Here is a 27038-nt window from a genome sequence, read left to right as displayed (position 1 = left end):
GGTCTTTTACTAAACTCGTACAATTTTCTACGAATTAGCCGCAAAACTAACAAAACTTATGTTTGCGTGTGAGATCAAGCTAATAATTTTGTTTTAAAGTATTTTAATCTTTAACTTCGTTTTTTGGATAAAAAAATCAGTAAAATAATGTAATGTTCAGAAATATTATTACCATTTAAAATGACACTTTTTCCTGTTTTAACATGATTAAATTGCATTAAATGTAATATAAAAATGTCACTGGCTTTTTGAAATGTCACTGGAATTTGAATTTTTCAGAATTTATTGGGTTATAACGTTGATTTGGGGTTTAAAAGATATTTAGTATTAATATCAATTTTGAAAATAGTTTTAAAAAATTCAGGATAATTTGATGCATTGAACATAATATCAAGATATAACATTTAATTTTTTTGTTACATTTTTAAATATCTTTACTGACACTAGAATAATTAAATGTATTATAAATTAACATTAAGCTTATTTCTCAAAAAATAACCAAATTCAGTTATCATTGAGATATTATAATAAAATTGGCATAACAATTATTTCCTTAAAATCTTTCTTTGTTCCTGCAGTGACAATGCGACAGTTCGATCACCCTCACATTGTAAAACTGATTGGAGTCATTACAGAAAACCCAGTGTGGATCATCATGGAGCTGTGCACACTGGGAGAGGTGCGTTTTTTTTTTTTTTTTTTTTACATCCCAATTTATTCTGGTTAATATGTAGCAGTAGGATTTGGTTTTGGTGGGAGGGCTTTGAACAGGTCTTAAATCTCTAAGGGAACGTGACCTGGTATTAAACGCATTAAACTCACATTATTCACCAAGATGCCAGCCGGGTTAAAGCTGGAGAAATCCATCACTGCTGCTTGTCTCATAAACGGGCCATAAAGGCGTAGTAAAGATGATTGCTGGCGGTGGCCGTTTGTCAAAGTCTGTCTCAGATGATTCAGTCCAACAGAGACACACTGTGAACCGAGCTTTCTATAGGAAAACAGTTACCTGCTAAATATCTGAAGAAAGTTTGGATTTCGTGTCTTGTGGCAACTTTTAGGTCATGCTTTCAGCTTAAGGTTTCTGTCTAATATTAACGTGTTTTCAGCAAACCAGTCACTTGTGGTTCGCTGAGATGCAAAACCATTTCCATCCGCTATTAGAATGCGTCTACTATTGTTCAGATTTTAGCGAGTGTGATTTTTTATAATGATTTTCAGTATATATATATATATATATATATATATATATATATATATATATATATATATATATATATATATATATATATATATATATATATATATATATATATAAATATATTATCTGTTATATATATAACATATATATATATACTTTTTTTTCTTAGGGTATCCTTTTCAATTTTTTAATCTCCCAAGATGCATTTCTAAATTTATTGGGATTATATATATTTATTTGAATGTTTCATCTATTAAGCATGTTATTTTATTTTAATTAAGTTAAATGAACTTTAGAGGTGCAAAACTTCAAAGATCATGCAATGTTGTCAACCAACGTGAATAAGGTTACACCATATGATATGGTTTGATGTTACCATTAGTTGAATATATTAGTTAACTAGTAATGAATAGTTCTTCTGATGCATTTGTCCATTGTCTTAAGTAGCAATTTCCACATTAATATTTACTTAAAATGATATAACATTTACTTAAATATTTTCAACAATAAAAAGTGTTAACATTGATCAATGCATTGTAAACTAACATTAACAAACCATATAATGGATTTATTTATTTTTTTAACTGAATTTTGCTAATTCAGTTAGCTAATTCATTCATGTTATCAGATGTTGCCATTATCTTTTAAAGGGATAGTTTACCCTTAAATAAAAATGTTATTTTTTCTGTTGGAAAGCCATCGTTAACTATTGATTTCATTCATTCTATTATTTTCTTTTCAGCTTAGTCCCTTTATTAATCTGGGGTTGCCACAACGGAATGAACCGCCAACTTATCCAGCATATGTTTTACACAGCAGATGCTCTTCCAGCTGCTACCCATCTCTCGGAAAACCATTGATTTCCATATTTGTTTTTCTAGCTATGGATTTCAATGGTTATTAGATTCCAACATTCTTCAAAATATCTTCTTTTGTGTTCAAATGAACAAGTAAAAGTCAAGGATGAGTAAATGATGACCGATTTTTTTGGGTAAACTATCCCTTTAATATCAGTCACATCATACAGATGGCAGGCCTGTTGAGATATTTTATGTATGTGTTCTTGTTTTAATCCTCCTTTAATCCTTCTCCACTCATTTTACAACTCCATTAAGTTAAACGGTTGAGTTTTTAAAATATTTCTTAATTTTATTTATTTATTTAAGCTGATCTCAGTGTCTGACAGGAGCACTTAGCTTTCCTACCCATATCAACCCAGAAAATAGCAACTTTTCATTTCAGTCTGTCAGTCTGAGTACAAAATGTAACTACAGATTAGTCAAGAGTCAAAATGTTTTGCGTTAGGTGCTACTGGTCTATTCCAATTCAATGATTTATGCTATGCTAAGCTAAACATGTTATGTCAGAAAGGGAGTGACTTAATGGATTCAAATATGGTAAAACTCAAGTGTTTAACTCTAGGTGACTTGTAAAATGAGCCTATTTCCAGTTCTTTTAAGTCAAACTTTGTGTTTTTATATATTTTATTTAATGCTAACATCAGTGAAATTCGTTACAGGGTTGATGTTGTAGGCTGAATCTTGTGAGTTATACAACAGCACCATCTAGTGTTCAGCTTAGTCTTCATGGCTGTTTCAGTGTTTTTGCTGATACTGTATATTTTCTCTCGTTTTTTTCAGTTGCGTTCCTTTCTTCAGATTAGGAAGTACAATCTGGATTTAGCATCACTCATACTGTTTTCTTACCAGCTCAGCACAGCCCTTGCTTACCTAGAGAGCAAACGCTTTGTGCACAGGTAAATGTCCACGTCATGCAAATACTGCAGCAGTTCTTCCTTCTTGTTGATTGTTGTTGAAGGACTCTTAGGATCCTTATCTAATAGCAGTTCTTCATGCATTATTCATCGCTCTGAAAGTGAATGTAGTGCTGTTCTTAAATGTGTCTACTGAGCATTTTCCTCACGTCTTTTTCAGGGATATTGCAGCACGAAATGTTCTTGTGTCTTCAGTGGACTGTGTGAAACTGGGAGACTTTGGGTTGTCGAGATACATGGAGGACAGTTCTTATTATAAAGGTATTGTGACACTGTCAGCATATGCTTATTTGGAAGAAATTATACTTTTATTCAGCAAGGATACATAAAATTAGAGGGATCCCTGCTGAAAAATCCAGCTTAAACCAGCCTAGGCTAGTTGGCTGGTTTTAGCTGGTTGACCAGGCTGGTTTTAGAGAGGTTTTGGCCACTTCCAGCCTGGTTTCCAGCCATTTCCAGCCTGGTCTTAGCTGGTCAGGCTGGGAGATGACCAGCTTGACCAGCCTAGCTAAGCTGGGGGTCTAGCCAAAACCAGCTATGTCCAGCTTAAACCAGGCTGGTCAAGCTGGTTTTAGCTGGATTTGGCTGGTCATTTTCAAGCCTAACCAGCTAAGACCAGGCTGGAAATGGCTGGAAACCAGCCTGGAAATGGCCAAAACCCCTCTAAAACCAGACTGGTAAAAGCTGGATTTTTCAGCAGGCATGAATGGCCTGAAATTGTGTTTTATTTTCATTTAAGGCTCTGTATTGGAAGGATTTTTTAAGGATCATCTTGAAGCCTAAATTATGATTGCTTAAATATCATTATTATTATATATTATATATATTACTCTTCTGCCGCGATTTGAATGGCAGCCCAAATTGGTGTTTTCTCGAAAGTCATGAAATTTGGCACACTGATAAATGCCACAACAAACAATGGAGCCTTTAACTCTCTAGCACCACCACTTGTCCAAAGCTGCAAATTTGAAATGCTAATAACTTTTAAATTATAAGTTGCAGAATCAGAATTCCATTTTGCCCTTTTCTTATTTTTCCTTTGGACTGCTTTGCTCATTTTGCGTGTGGTTTGCTTGTCCCCATTAATGCTGCTTGCAGCTATATTTATTTCATAGTGTTTTTTAATAATATGCAATGCAGGCTTTGTGAGCATAATACACTTGATTTAGTTTTTAAATTTTTATTTTACCAACCAAAATCATTTGTGCGGGTGTGTATATTTAGGTCCAAAAGTCTACTACTATACTACTACTACTACTACTACTACTACTACTAATAATAATAATAATAATAACTGACTTTTTGGAAGAAATTTTACTTTTATTCAGCAAGGATGCATAAAATTACAGGTATGAATGGCCTGATATTGCATTTTATTCTCATTTAAGGGCTCTGTATTAGAATGATTTCTAAAGGATCATGTTGAAGGTGAAATTATAAATGCTTAAATATTATTATTATATATTATTATTATTCTGCCGCGTTTTGAATGGAAGCCCATTATGGTGTTTGCTCGAAAGTTATGAAATTTGGCAAATTGATAGATGACAGCCTCATTATTAACCACAACAACTTAGGAGTCTCTAACTCTCTAGCGCCACCACTTGTCCAAAGTTGCAAATTTGAAATGCTAATAACGTTTGAATTATAAGTTGCAGAATCAAAACTTATCTTCCTCTGGACTGCTTTGCTAATTTTGCACATGGTTTGCTTGGCCCCATTATTGCTGCTTGCAGCTATATTTGTTTTATTGTGTTTTTCAACCTAAATTAGTGGGTGTTTGTATAAAGTCTAATAATAATAATAATAGTAATAATAAATGACTTTTTGTAATGTTGTGATATTTTCAATTCCCTGTACACTTTTTTACTTAAATGTGTGCTAATACTCAGAATATAATTTTAAAATTTGTGATAAGAATCATAAATCAAATCAAGTTAAATTAGAAAATAATGCAAAACCGACTCTTCATCTCAAACTTTTGGGTCACGCTTTCTAACGTTGTCATGTAATACATTAGATCTGACTGAATCTACAATCCTCTGCTTTCTAATTTGAAGACGTTGTCTGTTTCTCTCACTTTTCACAGCCTCTAAAGGAAAACTACCTATTAAATGGATGGCGCCAGAGTCGATAAACTTCAGACGTTTTACCTCAGCCAGCGACGTGTGGATGTTTGGTAAGAAGCGAGTGTGTGATTGTGTGCATTGCGCAGATTTATTGCAGTGAATTCCTCTGTCAGAATCACAAACCTAACAATAACATCCTGTGCATGTTCAGACATTGAAACAGCCCACAAAAACGGTTTCATTTAGAATTATGAGTGAAATGTATCTAGGTGATTAAACTTTTGGAAATTGTATATGTGTAAAAAGAGTTTGTAATTTCTATTCTTGTAAGTACCTGAAGAGATAGTTCACCCTGGAATGAATATGTGTTCGCTTCAATTAGTTTCAAAATGTTGAGTTGAACACAAAAGAAGATATTTTGAAGAATGTTGGCAATCAGTATCCATGAATATACAAATACACTTTGGAAGTTAATGGCTACTGGTTTCCAACATTCTTTGGAATATCTTCTTTTGTGTTCAGAGACAACTCAAGAAACAATCTGGAATCATATGAGTATATACTGACAGCTTTGTAATTTTGGGCTGGACTAACCCTATATTAGTCGACTCTAGAGTGATCCTGACTATGTTAAGACCAGGGCATAAACAGCCTTTTGTGTTTCAGGAGTGTGTATGTGGGAGATACTGATGTATGGAGTGAAGCCGTTTCAAGGTGTGAAGAATAATGATGTTATAGGCCGGATTGAGAACGGCGAGCGTCTGGCTATGCCACCAAATTGTCCGCCAACCCTCTACAGCCTGATGACCAAATGCTGGGCATACGACCCCAGTAAACGCCCACGATTCACCGAACTCAAAGGCCAACTGAGGTCAGTTCACATTACTTGGTTGTGCTTTCCACAAATTCTGCTCTGATCACTGTGAGCAGAGGTTTTTGAATTTTAAAGGTCATATTTTTTTTAAGTGACCCTATTATGATAGTAAAGTCTGCATGAACCGGAAGCTGCAACTGTTTTTTTTTCCGTATTGTAATGCAGTCCCAAACTTAATATAAAATGAGAAAATAGAAGTTGTGGCTTGTTATTTACTGTGTGGTTTGGCTTGTTTTTTTTAGCTGATTGGATGTAGTAGATTAGGAAAATGGTTTGGAGAGAGTTATTACAACCTAACAGACTCCTCCTTCTCACCATTTGTTTTATGTCATAAAGCTGTCAAAACTGATAGTTAGAGGGGCGTGGTTAAGTATGTTAGCCACACCCAATAATCTGTGAATTTAACTAAAAAACAAACAGGAAGTGCATTTTCAGATTTCAATTTTAGATTACAAGGGCAAATTAGATTACAAAACTGGCAATGTGAGTTAACAAAATCAATATGATTAGTTTTAATTTAATTTGTGCTTTGAAGGTTAATAGTTTAACATAAATCCAAGTTTAAAAAACACTTTGATTTTTATCACAACACATTACAACATAAGGTTAAATAATGTCTTAATAACTTTCCTCTGATAATGATAATGGCACAGTTTCTTGCACTTAGTTTGAGATATCATAAATTAAACGGCACTAATACAGCGTCCTCAGCACTTGACTTTTAAACTTCAATACACACAGTAACCAGACCCCTAGGTTTTCATGATTTTTTTTGTGATAAAAATTAATGATTTTGTGGTGGCAATTTCCAGAAATTTACAGACAATTTTGTGATTAAAAAAACAATAAATATAATTATTTATATTTTTAAACCTAAAAATTGTTGTAAAACTCATTAATGGCAGGGAAGCGGTTTCTCTTGTTAACTGCAGGGAAAGACTAAAACCAAAACATTTATCGATTGATGCACATTATAATACCAGCCATACACATAGCATAAATATTGTCATTTAATTCGGTCATGTCCAGCGGCCATCATCCTTGAACTAATCTCCATAATTGTAAGCGGCTTGCTTTTCTGTCTGTTCCATTGCTGGTATGTTAGATTTTTCCCACTTTCTTTTGCAGTCTGAAGCGCATCAAATGCACAAAACGCCCAATTCGCACCACAGGATGTCTACTCACATCTTTGCATTGACTTCACATGTAAATCGCTCACGCTTCATCCGCATCTGTTACAGGCTGCAAATCACCCCCCCCCTCTCATATAATGTAATAATTGTGAGGGTGCAGGTGAGACGTCATTTTTCCACATCTAATTACATGCATAAAATACATCTAAATACATCGAATTTGATTATGGTTTGAAATTTGATGTTTTATGAGATTATTCATTTTTTTGTGATTATTTTGTGTTTAAATTAAGAATTTTTAACGCAAAACATTTCGACTTTTTGTTGATTTTACGTTGGATTCAGCGATTGCGTAATCGCAAAAAACTAGGGGGTCTGAGTAACAATGTCATTGGTTTTCATTTTATTGGTTCAGTCCAACTATCGCAACAATGGATGAACTAGTTGGTCTACCCCAACCCCCATCTTCAGAATAAATTAAGCGTGTATTTTAGACCATTTACAATCTGTTCTTTCTCTTTTTTTTTTGCGAGCAAATTACCTTCAACTTTGCACTTTCAAAAAAAAAAACTGTATTCACGGTGCAATAAAGATTATATCTGAAAAAGCATGATATAGATACAGTACTAATAGTTTAAATTGGTGCATGGTTGCTTAGTGCCGGCACAATATATCATTTCAATATTCATTTCATCAATATTCATTTCATATATCAATATATAATTTCAGCATCGATATCGCAACGTGGAAATCCCCAATCACCAGTTTCAGCACTGTCACCTCATAGCAAGAAGGTTGTTGGTTTGAGTCCTGACTGGGACTTGACAAACAAAGGGGCTAAGCTGAAGAAAGATGAATGAATTGGTTCATTTAAAAGGGGTTATTGTTTTTTTTATTATTATTTTTTGTGGTGTTGTTGTTTTGTTTTGCTACGGTGGATTTGTGATAATTGCACAACTTCACTTTCATGCTCTAGAGTTCTTTTATCATGGTGAATAAATCTACCTGACAGCAGTAGAGGGCGCTGTGATACTTCAGTATAAATTTCTATCTGACAGTAGTAGATGGAAAATACTGGTTTAGATTCAGCCAAACATTGATCCATACTTGCTAGAATTAATCGAAATGAATATTGAGTATTTTATACAAAACCTCTGGCTTTCATTTGACACATTTAGCTTTGGTGCTTTTGGCGGTAATTCTATTCCTTCTGTCATTCTTATCTGGTTTAGGGCTGCATGGCTCCAATACTTGGTCGGTGTTATTGCATATAAATGACATATAAATGTCTGTATCATATGTGCATTTGTCCTCCATATGTGTTTTAAGACAAGTCTACCTGATGCAATATACTGTAATTATTAAATGGTCATACACTTTTATTTTTCTTTAACTATCACTGTTGTTATATTCAGTTATTTCTCTGATGTGCTTTCTTTTAATAAAAAAAAAATACTATTAAGTTTTCAATATTGTAATTAATAGTATAGATTTTTATCAGATTTAGCAGCAGAGTTGCTCTCACCTAGATGTTTTGATTGCTTTTATTTTTGCACTTTTATTGTTATATTTTTGCTGAAGATCTTTATTTTATTTGGTTCTCTGTTTTTTCTGTTGAAGCTGGATGTTTTGTAAAATCTACAAAACTTCTGATTCATATAAAGTAGACACAGAATTTTTTTCTATTCAAGAAAAATTAATACTTTATTTAGCTTATATGGATTAAATTATGCCGGCACAATATATCATTTCAGCATCAATATCGCAACATGGAAATCCCCAATAGTCACATTACAGGATCTGCAAAGTCATTTCAGTTTAAGTTCAGTTTTAGATTAGTCATCCATTAGGAAATTTGAGTGAGGATTATAGTTGACCAGGAACCACATTGTGAAGCCATTGTGAAGTTTAACCTTAATAGAGTGAAAGCTTTTTATTTGCTAGTTTATGAGGCTTATCACTGTTTGATTTCAAGAGTAATTAAACCATTTGTGTGTAAGAATGTATAATATTTGTAGGTTTTATCAAGGATTAATTGTAGTTATTTTTATACAATGAAAACTATGCGCAGTGTAATTTATTTACATTTGATCAATTATTTTCTTTATTTTCGGTGGCACAGTGGGTAGCACGATCACCTTACAGCAGGAATGTTGCTGGTTCGAGCCTCGGCTGGGTCATTTGGCATATATGTGTAGAGTTTGCATGTTCTCCCCGTGTGGGTGTGGGTTTCCTTCTGGTGCTCCGGTTTCCCCCACAAGTCCACAGACATGCGGTACAGGTGAATTGGGTAATAGTGTATGAATGAGTGTGTATGGGTGTTTCCCAGTGATAGGTTGCAGCTAGAACGGCATCCGCTGCATAAAACATATCCTGGAAAAGCTGGCGTTTCATTCCGCTGTGGCAACCCTAGATTAATAAAGGGACTAAGCCTAAAAAAATGAATACCGTTAGACTCTCCAGAAAACACTGTTTTTTTGCTTATGCAGATTATTTGTTCTACGAAATCATCCCAATCAATATAAAATAATGAATTCCTTCCAAATGAAGCTATTGAAGTCATCTCGTGAAATTATATTTATATTGCAATTTATATTGCAGAAAAACAAAACATTGCAATGTCAGTTCTTTCCAATATCGTGCAGCCCTTGAATAAATCAATAAACCTTTTAATCTTATCACAGTTTAAATTTGTAATAATCTAAAATCCCTTATCACAGTGCCCACAGAAGAATTAAAAACTTCATAAAAAGGCACCAGATTAGTGTAATTGAATGAGTTTTGAAGGATCACGTGAAGCTTACGACTGAAATAATTAAAATGTAATTAAATTACATTTTATAACATGATGCAAAATGGACATTAGCTATTATTACTGGTAATAAAACTGGTCATTTGCCGGCAGCTAGCTCTCTGCAACTCTTACATAGTCACCCACTGAACCTAAGCAGGGCTGTGCCCAGTCAGTACCTGGATGGAAAACCATATGGGAAAGCTAGGTTGCTGCCTGAAGCTGTGTTAGTAGGACCTGCAGGGGGCACTCTATGTGGGTCCCATTATTATGCCCAATTATAGTGAAGGGGACTATATTCGGCTTAGTGAGGGCTGTCTTTCAGACGAGGTGTTAAACCGTGGTCCTGACTCTCTGTGGTCATCAAAAATCCAAGGATATCCTTCGAAAAAGATGCCAAATTTGCCCACTTGCCTCATATTCTTGTCCATCATGGCCTCCTAACCATCCCCATATCATAATTGGCTTCATCACTCTGTCTCCTCTCCACCAATCAGCAGGTGTGTGGTGTGTGGTCTGGTGCAATATGGCTGTTGTCGTGTCATCCAGGTGGATGCAGCACATTGGTGGTGGATGAAGAGACCCCCACCCCCCAAAAAGGCACCCTGTAAAGTGCTTTAAGTGTCCAAAAAAGTGATATATAAATCTAAGGAAATATTAATTATTATTATGATAATAAGAGTTTGCACTGATGTTTTGCAGTATTTATACATCAAATAACTGCAACCTTTTTAAGGCTATTTTCTAAAACATTAAAAAAGCCCTCAAATGTTTGAACTGTGTGTGCAAGTTTGAACTTTGTGAATAACCTTTTAGAGTAAATTAAATCTGGCTAATCCTTGACTCACCCTCTGCCTGTCTATGACACTTCCTGTCTGGACCCGATTTCATAGTTTAGATAGCAGCTATGAGAAAAATCATACTCTCCTTCTTTCATTATTACACATCCTCGGATGTTTATCTCCCTCTAATCTTTGCAGAAATACACACACACACACACACACACACACACACACACACACACACACACACACACACACACACACACACACACATACACACCTACACACACAGACTCTGCATCCTTCTTCATGCAATAGTATTATGTTCCCAAATGTCAGTTCTTGTCCACACATGCCGCCAGTTCCCGTAAATGCTTATGGAGAGGAGGAAAAAAAGAGCTGACTGTCAAACACCTGATTCCCTAATAATCCGAGGAATCTTTTCTGCCTTCAGCAAAAACATCCAAGTTGTTACAAAAACAAATTTGACAGCGCAACATATTTCCATGAGCTTAAGTTAAACACAAATATCCCAGAGACGCTTTTTAATGCTGCAATGCAACTTGAGTTTCTACATTAATTCCATGTTAGGTTATAGTTAAGTGACATTGTAAACGTATGTATAGTGTAAATAATGTTAATAATATATGTTATTTGTTGTTTTAAGAATGTGTGAGTTTTTGTTATCATATAACACTTTGAAAAAACGAAAATTTAAAAGAATTCACTGTTTGATGAAGCCTGTTAGAATGCGGCTAGAATGACCCTGTAATACAATCCAAGAAAATAAATATCTTTACATTATATTTTTTAATATTATGTAAGTAATACCGCTCAAGCAAGAGTGCCGTTATCACAAATACCAGCATATGAATGTGAGGTGAAGTGTGATATTATTTATTTTTAAGGGTTTAACAAATAGTTAATTACATTTGAAATTTATTTGATTTATTTTGGGAAAGAGTATTTTTCAGTTAATACCATTAACTCGGTCATGTGTTCATTTCTAAATTAGTCTTATTTATTTTTTGTTTGTTTTTAATGTTTAAATATCAAAATTCAAGTTTTGGCAAAATATTTTTCACGTAAGAAAATATAATATTTTATTTAAAGAAAACTTTAGCATTTGGAATGACATAATTCATAACAGAATTTAATTTAGAGATCATTGTTCATTTTCACAACACATAAGAATATTTTTTAATGAAATCAGAGAGCTCTCTCTTCCTCCATAGCAAAGAACTTAGAATGACCAAGAAGCGACACTCAATAGAACGTTCCATTGCAACAGCAGCGCCCAGCAACAGCCCCGGATTCCGCCATTTTGGAGTGAAAGAAATCGGCTGTCCACTGGATCTTATTTATGTGGTGATGGCAAGCAGCTGCTTTGTTTTCCATTTATTTATTCAAAAAGCACATTAAAGCTGAGATACAAACTGAAAGACGACAATACAACACTTACTATCACAATCATCAGCACTTTAAATAGTTTATTTTACAGACTTATATGCTGTTGTTTTATTGGAGTTTTCATTCCAAAATAGCCGCTGCGCCAACTAGTGGCTGTTTCCCGATTTGCACTGAAGTGTCGCCTCTTGGTGATTCTATGCGCTGTCCATAGACAGTACCAGTCCTGGGAAGTTTGATGCCCAGAAAAGGAGTCAAAACCATTAGCAAAGCGTTACTTGTGATTTTAGTGGCTCAACATTAATCTTATGAAGTTCCTGGAACATTTACAGTATGTAGTACAAAAATGTGAACCTTGATCTGACACAGTGGAGGAGATATAAGTGAACAAATTCGCATTTGCAATTAATTTATTTGGTTCTTAGAGCTTTGTATGATTACAGTTGAACCACTGAAGTCACTTGGATTGTTTTAACAAAGTTTTTTGTTTCTTTTTGGGCTTTGAACGGACTGTCACTGTCAATGGAGGATGAGAGAGCTCTCAAATTTCATTGAAAATCTAAAATTAATAAAATTAATCTATTAATATCATAATGAACGAAGGTCTCGGGGCATTGTAACACCATACAACATGAGGGTGACTAATTAATGACAGAATTTCCATTTTTGGGGTGAACTAATTATTTAAACACTTCACAGTTTGGCCCAATCCCAATTCTTACCCTTAGCCCTTCCCCTTATCCCTACACCCCTCATTTTGTTCTTTTTTGTGAATGGGTAGGGGTGTCCCAATTCTCTTTAGCTTGAAGATGCTAAGGGGAATTTTTCAGGACCACACTCGTAACCAAGAGATATGAAAATTTTCCAGAATAAACTATCTACAACGGCAACATGTCTGCACTTGTGGGTCAAGAGAGGCACAAATTAGTATTTTTTTGGTTTTATTAATAATTAATATTAATAAAACAAGCAAGCATGTGTTTTATTAAATTCACAACAGTGTTCAGGTTTTGATAATAATTTTTTTTTTTTAAATGCTACATTTCGATAATCCGTAATAATAACTCCTGTATACTAGTCCCACAAAGAACATACTATCACATCTGTCTCTCGATGACACTGGAATACCCTGTCAGAAAAGTGTAGTGGTTGGGAATGACCTTTTTACAGTGTCTGCTATTATATTGATATTTTTTCTTGTGTTTACATTGAAGAAGATGGCCACGATGTAAATACACAGTTCAGTTACGAACTTATTGCCACATTATGTAGTTATGATAACAAAATATCATTGCCTCCGGTGATTTCCTGCAGATAAATACTAGAAAATAATGCCACTGGATAAACACAGCAGTTGCAGTCGTCATCTCGTATAAAGTAAGAGCTTGCGATGGCATATGATGATGCGTGTGGGTATTGTAGTGCTATCCCATTAAAAAAAAAAAATAATAATTTGGATTGAGCCTTAATCACAAACCAGAATATAAATATGGAAATTATATTACGATTAGGTTATCCATGTTAAATATCTGCTTTGTCAGCTTCATATACAGTATGTTTTGTTTTAGGGGAGAAGATTGCATGTTAATTCATGTACGCATCTTCTATATTTTTGTGTCATATTTATTGTATTTATTGTAGTCATTCCAAAAACATTCAAGTTTACAGCCTAAAATTTACCAGCCTAATATAGTAAGCGAGCAAATAAGTAAGTTAATAACTACGTTGAAAAAATTACCTTTGCGTTTTTTGTTTTTTTTTATTTTGTTTAACAAATGGATTGTGTAACCCAACATATTTAACAGTGTAGTAAGTAAACAAATTAATATATAAGTAAATAAAATAATACAGAAGTAAATAAATTAACAAAAAAGTAAGTAATTAAATAAGTAAATGTCCCTAAAATATCATCTTTTTTGTTCATATTGCACACTCTGATATGTAGTGAAAGATAGTTCCCTCTGTACCCTCATACATTTGGCAGTGATTTAAATTGTAGCACATCTGTATCCAGGAAACCATGTAAATGTTTGCGCTCTCAATGTCATTTATTACAGCCTTAACTGATGCTGAAGGTGTTTGAGGTTTAGTCAATATCCTGTCATGTTTGATAAAGAAATTAGCTAGAATCCATGATTGGTGGATTGATGGTGTAATCTGAAAGTCAGTGTGGATTTAAAAAAATAGAACCACGTTTATGATTGCCGAACAGCTTTTTTAATACAATAGATAAATGAACACTGTACCTTCCCCAGAAAAATAACTCAGTGTTCTAGTGATGACTGAAGCAAGAATTAGGAAATGTTATGAAGTGACATGGGTTTGACGCACAGAATGCCTAGGCTCTACAAAGTCCATTGTCTGTTTCCCCAGAATGTTTTGTCAGCAATTGCTAAAAGATTTTCTTGTCCAAACAAATCGAGGAATTAATCATTATGTTTGCCATCAGGCTCAGTAGTTTAAACAGTCAGACTGTAGAGGTAAAAGTGCTGAATATTGGTCACTTTCTTTGAACAGAGAGATCGGTATGAAGTGTAAAATGCCAGCAAAGGTCAGCTTTAGACTTGAGTAATGATGGTGAAAGCGGTCAGTCTGTCAGAGGATTCTGGACTGGTTTGAGTCAGTCTGTGACTTCATGGTCAGGTATTACAGTGCTTAAATCCAAGCTTATCATTGGGATTTAATATAGTCTTCATTTTTCAAGGCTTTTTCCTTTAAAAAAAGTTATTTATTAGAGATTTTAAAAGGAAGTTCTATGTCAAATTTATTTTTGGCAAGATTTCTTGACATATATATATATATATATATATATATATATATATATATATATATATATATATATATGTGTGTGTGTGTGTGTGTGTGTGTGTGTGTGTGTGTGTGTGTGTGTGTGTGTGTGTGTGTGTGTGTGTGTGTGTGTGTGTGTGTGTGTGTGTGTGTGTGTGTGTGTGTGTGTGTGTGTGTGTGTGTATGTATGTATGTATGTATGTATGTATTTGTGTGTGTGTATATATATATATATATATATATATATATATATACAAATACATACATACATACATACACACACACACACACACACACATATATATATATATATATATATATATATATATATATATATATATATATATATATATATATATATATATATATATATATATATATGATATACAACTATCCAAACAAATCCTGCGGTGAGTGGAAAGCTTATTTATTCTGCTTTTAGATAAAATATAGATTTTAACACTTCAGTATGTAATTATAATTTGAAGGAGAACATTGATGTTTTGAATGTCAATTTATTTTCATACTTTTGATGAAGTAGTATTTAACTTAAGAGCCCGTTAGACCATACGCTAGACTGTTTCTCTGTGTTTTGGTAATGTCTTTAAAAAATTATTATTTAGGCCTTTTTAATTATTAATTTATTGTTGATGTACAATAACTAAGATATAAATTGAGAAAGTGAAATATAATCAACAATGTAAACAAAAAAGTTTATTTATTGACAGTCTTAGTCATATCACTTTATAATAACAAACACTGTACATCTCTCTATATTTAGGCTAAAACACTGCTTTATTTATTGATTTAATTTTTATGTTTTTTTTGGGGTTTTGTTTTTTAAATTTGTGTATGGATGTTTGTACTTTCATTTTAGTTGTCTTTAATTTTACTTTTCTAATTGTACTTAAGTTACAATGATAATAAAGTTTGTTAACAAGTTTTTAATGATTAATTAAGGAATTATAATGCTTTGTTTCATTATTTCATCTTCATTTACAAGTAGCAGGGTATTTACAGCTTCTGTAAATTTCTGTCCGTTCGAATCCCGTTCCTTTGTGCATCTTGGCGTCATAGTCGCAAACTGCTGTTACACCTAAAAACACGTTCGTAATCCTTTCGTGCCGCGGCGGTGCCACACACTATGGTAATGGTGGTGCTTTTGAAGTGTCACCTACTGTATAAAAATGTTAGTTTCCAAAAATATTTGTGGTCCAGGCTCACATATAAAGTTTTCAGTCATAAAGAGCTTTTAAGACCAATCATTCAACACTTGTCATTAACTTAAAAAATTAAAACTTTTTTTTTATAAAGATATTAGAAGGAACAGGGTTTTATTTATTTATTGAGTAATTTTTCACTAATCTTTCATTCTTCATGGTTGTTTAAATTATTATTATTATTATTTTACATTTTAATTTTTTTTTTTTTAAGCAAAATATCTGAAGTAAACTTTTTTCAGTCTTCAAAAGTTACTGAGTCCTAACTTCCTATGACACATTTGGTCTGCTTTGTGCAATAGATCTGCAGTTTTTTTAATCTTTCATGAGAGTGTGTATGTGTGGAGAAGCTCAGCAGGTCTGGATTGAACACAACAGGTGTCCCTTCTGTTTATCCTCCATCCCTCTCTCTCTTTCCCAGAGATAATAGAGTTTCCACAAATAGTCCACTCTCAGTCAGCTTGCATTCTCTCACCACTAAGACTTACATTCTCCAGCCTTTCGCACCTCTTGTGTTTCTGTAGCCGCCTCTGAAACTTCGCTGACGACAGGTACGAGCTTCTCATACATGCTAGAAAGACTGTTTGCAGAGTTTTAAAGTCATTACCAACTTTCCATACTTGTATTAGCTCACTGAAACCGTTTCTGTGGCTGTACCAAAGTGAGATTGTGTCTAAATTGGGGTCTGACATGAACTGTCCCCACCCTATTAATGCATCACCGTTCTGAAGTTTCGATTTTTAAAAAATATTTATTTAAAGATGTTTCTTGTGAATAACCTCAATGCATATATCTGTATCAAAAAAATTTTTTTTAAAAAAAGATGATTACATATCTAGTAGCATTTTGAGTTAGAAAAGTTTAGTTGTTTTTGATAATAATAAAATTGATAAAGATTTTTTGTCTTTTGTTTTGTTTTTTTGTTAGCCAATTTTAGATTTTTGAAATGATTTTGTATGTTACCATATTTTTCATTAAACAACTCTGATCATCCGGAGCTTTTAAGTTTAATAGTTTCACTTTGATTATTTTTATGAACATTCTAAAGAATATTTCTTTCAGTTCTATTCATTTGAGACATTTTTAACCCTTGTTAAGAATGTTGTAATCTATTATAAACATTTATCAGGTTTTTCATTAATCAGCTTTATTAAATTAATGATTTAATTATTTATTATTTTATTATTTTTAAAGTATTTGTGTTGGGGACAGAGTTATAATTTATGGTTATACTGTACACTGCAAAAGTACTTTTCCAACTGTGAGCTTTTGAAGACTTTTTTTTAGACAAGCCAAAAATATTGTCTTTTTTCCTCCAGAAATAATTAGCCAAAAATAGGTTTACCTTTAAAACAAGTAAAAAATAATCAACCGATTTAAATAGTACAATATTCATATTTAAAAAAAAAAAACAAAACAAAAAAAAAACAAGTTGGCAGATTATTTTGCTTGTTTTAAAGAAAAACTCGATACATTTTGGCAAACTATTTTTGAAAACATTTTTTGGAAAATAATGTTTTTGCTTGTCTAAGAACTTTTAGATATTTGGACCAGAAACCAGACAAAAGTACACTGAAACAAATGATTCAAAGATGCTTTCTTGGATTTAATACATTTTTACTACAAGTTGAGTGGTTGTAAACAATATTTTTGGCTGAAAATAAACAAACAAAATTAGGTGAACATTGCTAAATTTTATTTGTTTCTTTAAATTCGACACATAAATTTTGCAGACATCATTTCTTTCAGTGTAAAAGCAGATTTTCCATTAATCATTAATTAATTCCATTAATAATTTACTTGGGGAGATTTAACTCTCATTTCTGATCATTTGTTGAATATTACTGATATTACTGATACTGAAAACTGAAGTTTTCAAGTCTTCATTGTCACATGATCCTTTAGAAATCATTCTAATGTGCTGATTTGCTGCTTGAGAAACATTATTTTGATCATCAAAGCTAAAAATAAAAGTATGCTTTGTTCTTTTTTGGTTGAAAATATGTTCCCTATTTTGCCAAATGTCATGTATCATTGAAATAGAATTAAATTATATATTTAGTATGTATATTTATATAGTATGTATAATATACTTATATACATTTTTATGGGTCTTAAAAAGTCTTAAAAGATCTTAAATTTCAAAACCTAAATTTTAGGCTCTAAAAAGGCTTAAATTCACTGACATATTGTGTTGTAGGTCTTAAATTGTTTTAAACAGGTCTTAATTTTGCTTTGTTCAAGTAAAGCTACTCAAATTGGGCTGGTATCCATCCATTGACCTGCTGTACATCTCAATAAAACCTTATTTTTAAATTGAAGTTTTTTATTGCAAAGAGATACAATTTACAACAGCTGTTAGACATTTTTACAGCAAATTCCCTAAATATAAAATAAAAAACCTAAAAACAATAACACATGATAATACCAGGGCATTTGAATTCTTAACCTTGTATAAGTGTAAAATTTAATTAATAAGGGTCTTAAAAGGCTCTTAAAACGTCTTAATTTGTAAAATATCTGTATTCATTTGCATCTTTTTTTTTACTCACATAAACAAAAGATCACATGATTTCTCAAGAAAGGATGAGGATTAGACATCTAATCGTGCTCATTTCCCCATCGTCCTCTTATTTCATCTTCACTTGAGCTGTGGCGCATTGGATTATGAAATAGTTTGGAGTGTTTCAGGTATGAATCCGCACTGCTTTATTTTCCCTAGTAGTCAGCCGTGTAGGCTGGTATTTTACACTGGCTTACTGTGGGCGGTACAGCGACTCCACCTGTCAGCCACTTACATAAAGTTGAACACATGAACTCATACTTCTTCATAGGAATGAAAGCGAAAATCAGTCATTCATTTCACTCATTTAAAGGATACGGTGTCAAGGATACATATTGAGGTATCGGTGGAAGGATGTTGTTGTTTGATCGAGTTTTCCATGGGCTTTTGTGCAGTACGATCCTGGCAGAGGAGAAAGCTCAGCAGGAGGAGCGCAGCCGTATGGAGATGAGGAGACAAGTTCCCGTGTCCTGGGACTCTGGAGGATCAGATGAAGCACCACCCAAAGTAAGTACAGTAACTGCTCATATTGCCAAAGGGAAAGTTCACCCAAAAACAAACATGTTCTCAGTATTTACTCACTCTTCCAAACATTTAAGATTTGTTTTTCTATTGAATGTTGGAAACTGATAGCCACTGACATTTATAAAAAAATAAAAATAAAAAAAACATTATGTAAGTAGATAGTGAATAAATAATGATCGTATTAAATTTTTTTCGGTGAAACATCCTCTTTTAATCAGCCGATATCTCAAAATGTATTTTTTAGATAAGAAAAAGAGCAGTCATTGTGTTGCTCAGGTGTTTTCACATTTTTATGTTTTATGGCAGCTTGTTTTGGTTGGATTTATTACCAGGGTTAACAGCTTGTCGCCATTTGTCACTACAGCACATGGTGGCTTGTTAGCAGTGGTGCTATTCCCACTTGTTCCTCGTTCACTAGTTTTATTTATTTCTTCTCTTTTTAGTTTTGGTTTTTGGAAAAAAATGTAAAAAAAGAAGAAACTATATTATTAAAATCTCGAGTCTTGTATGAACGTCTATTTTTATTTAGCAGTACATATTTGTGGCAGTATTGGGCAAGATGCATTTTCTTTTGTCTATACCAGAGAGAAAAAAGTACATCAATGAATATATTTATGTATTGATTGATTGATTACTGCTAAATAATTAGCCAGTACTGTTCCAGACTTTCTCTTTGTCTGTGATCTGTGCGTGTTCAGCAACATGCAGACTTCACATAAAAATTTAGTTTTATGGTTTAATATTCACAGACACTAGTCCACAAGTGTGCAGATCTACTTTTCATTCATTCATACAAAATTTGCCAAATTCTGTGACATTCATTGTAATGCAGTGCATTTATTTATTTTTTTTATTTTATATTATTTTTTTTGCAGATTCTATCTGCTTTTTGTAGATTGAAGACATTTTAGGGTTCTAGTTATGGTTATACACTGCAAAAATGTTTTTCTTTTTGTTTTAGTCCAGATTTCTAAAAATTGTTAAATCAAGAAGCATTTTATAGACCAGCAAAAAATATTGTCTTGTTTTCAGAAATTATTAGCCAAAATGAAGTGAGTTTTTTTCCATAAAACATGCAAAATAATCTGCCAATGGGGTAAGTGAAATAATCTTATTTCAAAGCGTAAAAACAAGTTTAATTTGCTTTCCCCACTGGCAGATTATTTTGCTTGTTTTAAGGAAAAACTCACGTAATTTTGGCTAATTATTTCTGAAAACAAGACGATATTTTTTTGCTTGTCTAAAGAATTTTGATAAATTATTTCTCAAAGCAAGACCATGCTTGTCTAGATTGAAGATATTTGTACTAGAATCCAGACAAGAAAAAAACTTTTTTTTTTTTGCAGTGTATGCAATGGGATTCAAACATCTGAAACCAAAATTGGTAATAATTATTGCATTTGCTGATGTTAACACAAACAACTAATATAAACGTCTTTATTGTATATTTTGTATGTACAAGTCAATAAGCAGAATACTTGCTAAAATGTTAGAAAGCCTAAATATGGTGTCAGAATGCCAGTCTATCAGTCAACTTCGAAATAAGATACAACATTTAAAGGAGGTTGTTTTGAATTCCAAACATTCAGTGTGGTCTCAGCCTTTTGCACCCTATTTTGTATTACATATGCTTCCCATATGCAGAAATGCTTTCTTCTCTATTCTCTTCATCTGAACATAAGCTGTGCAGACAATAAATATTATTAAACATGTCACAGTCTTTCCATATTTCTGCTAAAGACAGATTTAAGTTACTTGTATCACTTGGAGAATCAAGTATTTCATCATAAATTAATTGAGAGCTGAAACTTTGTTATTTCGATCCCTGTGTGTCAGCCAAAACTGACAAAAGAGTTTTTAGAAATACCAAGCTGTATGTGCTTTTAAAAATGTGCAGTCTTTTTATGTTCCAGAAAGTGGGCCAAAAATATATCATGTTTTTCTATCTCTCACTTTTAGAGACAGACCATTTATGAACAGGTTATTAATAATTTTATGAACGTAAACTGTTGGATCTCATACAGCCGTCCCCCTCACTTTTAAAATGTCTGCTACACTCCTGCTTGTAATACATTAATGATAGGAATCTTCCCAAATCAGCATTACAGTGTTTTCTTATGGATCAAAGTACACTAAAGACATCTGCAATACTCCAACGCAAGATATGCAATGTTGAGTTATGAATATAGATGACAAGAAACCTCTGGTCAAAACACTTGTGGAGACACTGCAGAATTTAATTATAGCGTGAAAGTTTAATAATTCCCTGTCTTTTTAAAGCCTATGTGAACATTTTAAGAGTTTAAAGCATTTTAAGAGAACATAAAAAGCATAAATACATTTTATTGAATTATTTATGTGATAAAGACTATCCAATGCTCTCTTACATTTGATTATTTAATTTCTGGACCTGAAAACTGTTAGACTCTCCTCAGAAATCTATAAAGCACTGTTTATTTCACTTTAACATTTGCTCCGTTGTGTTTATTTGGTTTAGTATATGTATATAATAAATTATATCCAATATATTTGTATTTCAATCCCATACAAATCATCCCAATCAATCAAAGTAATGACTTTCCAAATAGAACTGTTCAAGTCATGCAGTGGAATTGTATTAATATTGCAATATACGGTTTGAGTCAGATTTATTAGCCCCCCTTTGAATTTTGTTTTCTTTTTTTAAATATTTTCAAATGATGTTTAAAAGTGCAAGAAAATTTTCACAGTATGTCTAATAATATTTTTTTTTCTGGAAAAAAATTGTTTTATTTTAGCTAGAATAAAAGCAGTTTTTAATTAAAAAAAAAAAGTTTTTAGGTCAAAATTATTAGCCGCTCTAAGCTATATTTTTTGATAGTCTACAGAATAAACCATTTTTAAACAATAACTTGCCTAATTACCCTAACCTGCCTTGTTAACCTAATTAACCCAGTTAAATCTTTAAATGTCACTTTAAGCTGAATACTAGTATCTTGAAAAACATCTAGGTATTATAATATATATTATGTATGTAAAATATTACGTATTGTCATCACGGCAAAGATAAAGTAAATCAGTTATTTGAAATGAGTTATTAAACTGTTATGTTTAGATATGTGTTGAGAAAACTTTCTCTCCATTAAACAAGTACTGGGGAAAAAAATTCAAAAATTGAAAAGTTTTTTCCAATATCGAGCAGACCAAGTTTTAAGAAAACATTCTTTATGATTAAGAAAGTGGCATTGGTTAGGACAAGAAACTATATATATATATACATACATACATACATACATACATACATACATACATACATACATACATACACACACATGTATAAATAAAGTTGTCTGCAAACTTTTTAACAATTGTGTACAGGTACAATCTCCTTTTTTATCATTATAATTGATTTTGTTACTCCATCTGCTTTCTGTCAGAGTTTTAAATACTGTGCTGCTCACATTAAAGTGATTGATAGCCCAGTCTGATTTCTCCAATCGCTGTGTGTGTGGCTCAAATCACCTCAAACTCTTACTTTCACACCCCTCTGTTGGCTGTCAGTCAGACCTGTCCAGATGCCCATGTCTGTTTCTGTGTTTACTGCTCACACCTGCTAATGAACATCCATATCATTTCTGCTTTTCTCATCCATTCTGTTTGCTTCCTGTGTTGTTTAGCACATCTTTTCAGAATGTGCAGCTGAGGTGCAAAAGTTTGCTTTTCAGGGTCTGATAAATGTTCATTGTTTTACTGAAATAAGAGGAATCATACACTGAAGCTCCAGAAGAAAAATTTTATGCGCTAAAGACATAGTTCACCCAAAGATTTACTCTAATTTTACTCAAAATTTGCGACATTTATTTACTCAAGCTTTACTTATTTCAAACATTTATAAGTTTTTTGATCTGTTGAACACAAAAAGAAGATATTTTAAAGAAAGCTTGAAACCTGTAATTATTGACTTAGTTTTTTCCTACAGTATTTTTCTATTAGGAAGTCAATGATTACAGGTTTTCAGCTTACTTTACATTATTTATTTTGTGTTTAACAGAAGAAAGGTAAGTAAGTGTTGAGTAAAATTTCTTTTTTGGATGAAATATCCTTTTAAGAGACATGGGGGACTTTTGAATCCCATTAAGATGTACAATTTAGCTTTGTTTATTAGTACTGCCCGTTTGAAGCTGCTAAAGAAATTTACATGTTTACCTGAACACAAAATAAGTTACATCTACCCTGATTTAAAAAAAAAAAAAAAAAATTCACCACTCCATAAAAGTGCACATAAATCCTACAGTTGTACTCTGTGTGAAAGGATGCTGCATACAAAGCATGCAGTCATACATATATGGAAAGGGTTCGAAACATACAGAAATCCTAAAAAACAGAAGAATTAGTGAGATCTGAAGAAACAATTACTAATAAATATAAATTCTATTATTAGTAAAATTATTGTTCTATTACTATTTTATATACTGTAAAGACTAGAATTATTCATACCATTGGCAATTTTCTTTATTCAAATTTAATAAAATTTTATTTTATTGTTTTTTTTTGCCACAGTGATGCCTCTTGTACATCGTCTTATTTACTTTTAGGAGAAGCCTGTGTGAGTTCTAGTAAAAATAAGATCTGGTTGAAAAAGTAATTTTAAGTCAGAATTTACTAGAGGAATGAACTATTTCATGCTTGACTGTGTGTAAATTATAGTGCTGGGCGATTTGGCCTAAAATCAAATCTCAATTAATTGAACCTTTTAACTCCATTACGATTAATGAACGACTATTTATTTATTTATTTATTTTATGTTTTTACTTTCATAGTTCACTGACAAGTTTTGTACAGTAAATATGCTCTTATATTACAAGTGAGAGATTTTTGAATGTAGGGTGCATTACTTGATTTAAAAAAAATTGAAGTATACACACACTACTTACTAGATGATTATTTATTGAACATCAACACTGAACGACTGAAATTATTATTAACACAGATAGGTTAAAATGTAGATCTCTGTGAACTATCAACAAAAATGGAGAATTAAACAATGTTGAACAAAGGGACCAGGGATTACTATATGCGTCCTTCAGGAGTGTTTAAAACGTATTATATTAGTAAATCGATTGAAGATTCTGTAGCAAAAGATTCTAGGTTGAGTTTATATATATATATATATATATATATATATATATATATATATATATATATATATATATATATATATATATATATATATATATATATATATATATATATATATATATATATATATATATATATATATATATAAACTCCAAAGCGAAAACCCTGCAGTGAAACAACAGTAAACAGTAATTAGCCAAAAGTGAAAATCCATTACTTAGTAATAAAATATACATTTTGAACATTCTAAAAAACAAAAAACAATTTATTTTAAACATTAATGCAAAGATTGGTGCATAAATAATTTAATCAATAAGCAAATAATATAAAATAAAATTAAATAGTATGAATATAAAAAAACATAAGAAAGGGCGATGCTGTGGCACAGTTGGTAGCACGATCACCTCACAGCAAGAAGGTCACTGGTTCGAGCCTCTGATGGGTCAGTTGGCATTTCTGTGTGGAGTTTGCATGTTCTCCCCGTGTTTGTGTGGGTATCCTCCGGGTGCTCCGGTTTCCCCCTCATGTCCAAAGACATGCGGTACAGGTGAATTGGGTATAGTGTATATGTGTGATTGAGTGTGTATGGGTGTTTCCCAATGATGAGTTGCAGCTGGAAGGGCATCCGCATAAAAAATTGGCTGGATAAGTTGGCTGTTTATTCGGCTGTGGCAACCCCACATTAATAAATGGCTAAGCCGAAAAGAAAATGAATAAATGAATCAATGAATGGAAACATAAGACAAAGAGAAGCAACAACTGCTGGGTTAATTTTATTACCCAAACACAAACTTTATTATTCCCAGTCACCTTCCTTGTTCCTTACGTTTGAGATGCAGGGTCCTCATATAAGCTTATCTTAAACTATGATTTATTCACACAACCTTTACGCAAAAACAAATTCAAATGTAAAAAAAAAAAATCATGATTTTTTTTCTTTTCAGTGAAAATTTATAAATTTTTAAGTACTAAAGCGCACTGCCAAGGTAGACAATTTGTAAAATGCAAAAAATTACAATTTCAGCAAGGAAACGGCTCGCACCGCTAGTGGGTTGTGGGGGCCCCCTAATGGCGGTGGGGCCCTAAGCAGTCACTTAGCTTGTAGGAAAGGCTGGCTAAGCAAAAGAAATGAAAAAAATTGACCTGGAATAGGTTCTGAATGTTGATTTCAATTACTTTTCGATTATCCCCAGCCCTAATAAATTATCATTATTAGTATTATTGTTAGTATTATTATTCTTTCTTTCATTATTTTTATCTTTTGTGTTGTTAACTTTTTGAAACATATTTTATGTGGGTCAATCTAGGGGCCATATATACTTGCAAAATAAAAGAAAGCTTTGCAAACAAAAAGTAAAATATTGACAAAAAATAAATAAATAAATGCAAATCTCAAAAAAAAATCGCAAAGCGAAAATTAATTTTTGAGAAATAATGAAATTTGCAAACAAAAAAGAGCTGCAAATAGATATCAAGCAGTGCAAAAAAAAGAAAAAAACCTATAAAATTTGCAATCCGCTTGTTAAGTGGTGACGTGTTTGTGACGTATGTAATACTGTTTACAGGTCTAAGCCGCCACTCATTTGAGTGGAGAAATCATTCGTTTATGATCACGTTTTATTCCTATTACACATTAAAGTTATTTTTATATAGAATCATAGTGTACACAACATTCTTTGGGCTTGCTGCATAACAAATACCAAAAATGTAACAAATTATAAAAAAATAATTACTTTCTGGCCATCGGATATTTGGCATGGACATAAATACTGCGATTGTGATTTTCAAAAGCCTTAAATCGTGTTGTAAACATTTATTATTACCATTTCATGAGTCTCCCCATTTAGTTCAATAGAGCGCTTGGACCCGGAAGCTGCTTCGCGTGACGTCACACTTAACAAGCGGATAAAAAAATTAAAAACTATATATTTACAAAACAAGGGGGTGGAGTCAAAGGGAACTTGGGCATTTATGGCATTGCTATTTTTTTATTTTTTTGCAAATATTTATAGTTTTTTTTTTGTTTAATTGCAAATATTATATATATTTATTTTTAGTTTTATTTTTTTGCTGTTTTTTTATTTTTGTTAGCAAAATTTATTATTTATCATTTATTATTATATTTATTTATTATTATTAATTTTTACTTTGTGATTTTTGGAGATTTTCATTTATAAATTCAATATTTCTAATTCAATAATTTTGTTTTTCAAACCTTTTTTCTTTTGCAAGTATATATTGCCCTAGATTGACTACATAGGAAAATCTTCTCAGGTCAGTAAAAAGTAAAACAATTTTGTATGATCCCTCTTATTTAGTTAAAAGAATCAGCATTTAGCAGTTATGCAAGGTGCATCTAAACTTTTGACCTCAACTGTATGTGTGTATGTGTAGCCCTCCCGCAGACGCCCCCTCCAGCACAGCTTCAGTATGGACTGTTTGTCTCCGTCTGTGTCCACATCCGCTGCCTCTCGCCCTCCTCAGCAACCCTTCGGGTCCCAGATCTCCCTCTGCTTCCGCCAAACCGAGCCGTCTGCGTCTCCTCTGAAGCCCTGTGTCAAATCCATCATTAACCCATCAGCACACATGCAGCAAAACACTCCACAGCTTAGCATACAAACTCAGAGGCCGCTTCTGCTCGAGCCGTTACCGTTGCACTGCTCCCTGCTGTTCCCCCAGGGGCCCCGGACGAGACCCTCGGTCCCCCCTGGTATTTTCTTCGACCCCTACTATCCCTCCATGCAACAGCTGAGCCTCAGCCACGCACCCTACAGATTCACACAGGCAGGTGTGC

At 32.7% G+C, this 27038-nt stretch overlaps 1 protein-coding gene across 39 annotated transcripts in view; it reads left to right on the top strand.

The window, feature by feature from the left end:
* The window catches only part of ptk2ab (protein tyrosine kinase 2ab), a 135581-nt gene that overhangs the window by 81323 nt on the left and 27220 nt on the right, over positions 1 to 27038 (top strand). For 31 of the 39 annotated variants that reach the window (XR_015510205.1, XM_087285052.1, XM_087285050.1 and 28 more), the window contains 6 exon segments: positions 579 to 679; positions 2842 to 2957; positions 3136 to 3236; positions 5065 to 5154; positions 5711 to 5915; positions 18997 to 19108. Coding sequence is in view for 38 of the 39 variants with exons in the window: in XM_087285052.1 (XP_087141178.1) it covers positions 579 to 679; positions 2842 to 2957; positions 3136 to 3236; positions 5065 to 5154; positions 5711 to 5915; positions 18997 to 19108 (725 nt within the window). In the remaining variant the exon portion in view is untranslated. 39 annotated transcript variants of the gene reach the window in all.

This window comes from Danio rerio, chromosome 16 (assembly GCF_052040795.2).
Source record: "Danio rerio strain M-AB ecotype USA chromosome 16, GRCz13ab, whole genome shotgun sequence".
In the NCBI taxonomy this organism is placed as follows: domain Eukaryota; kingdom Metazoa; phylum Chordata; class Actinopteri; order Cypriniformes; family Danionidae; genus Danio; species Danio rerio.
The sequence above is the reverse complement of the archived record's forward strand: the minus strand, read 5'-3'. Positions and strand labels throughout refer to the sequence as shown.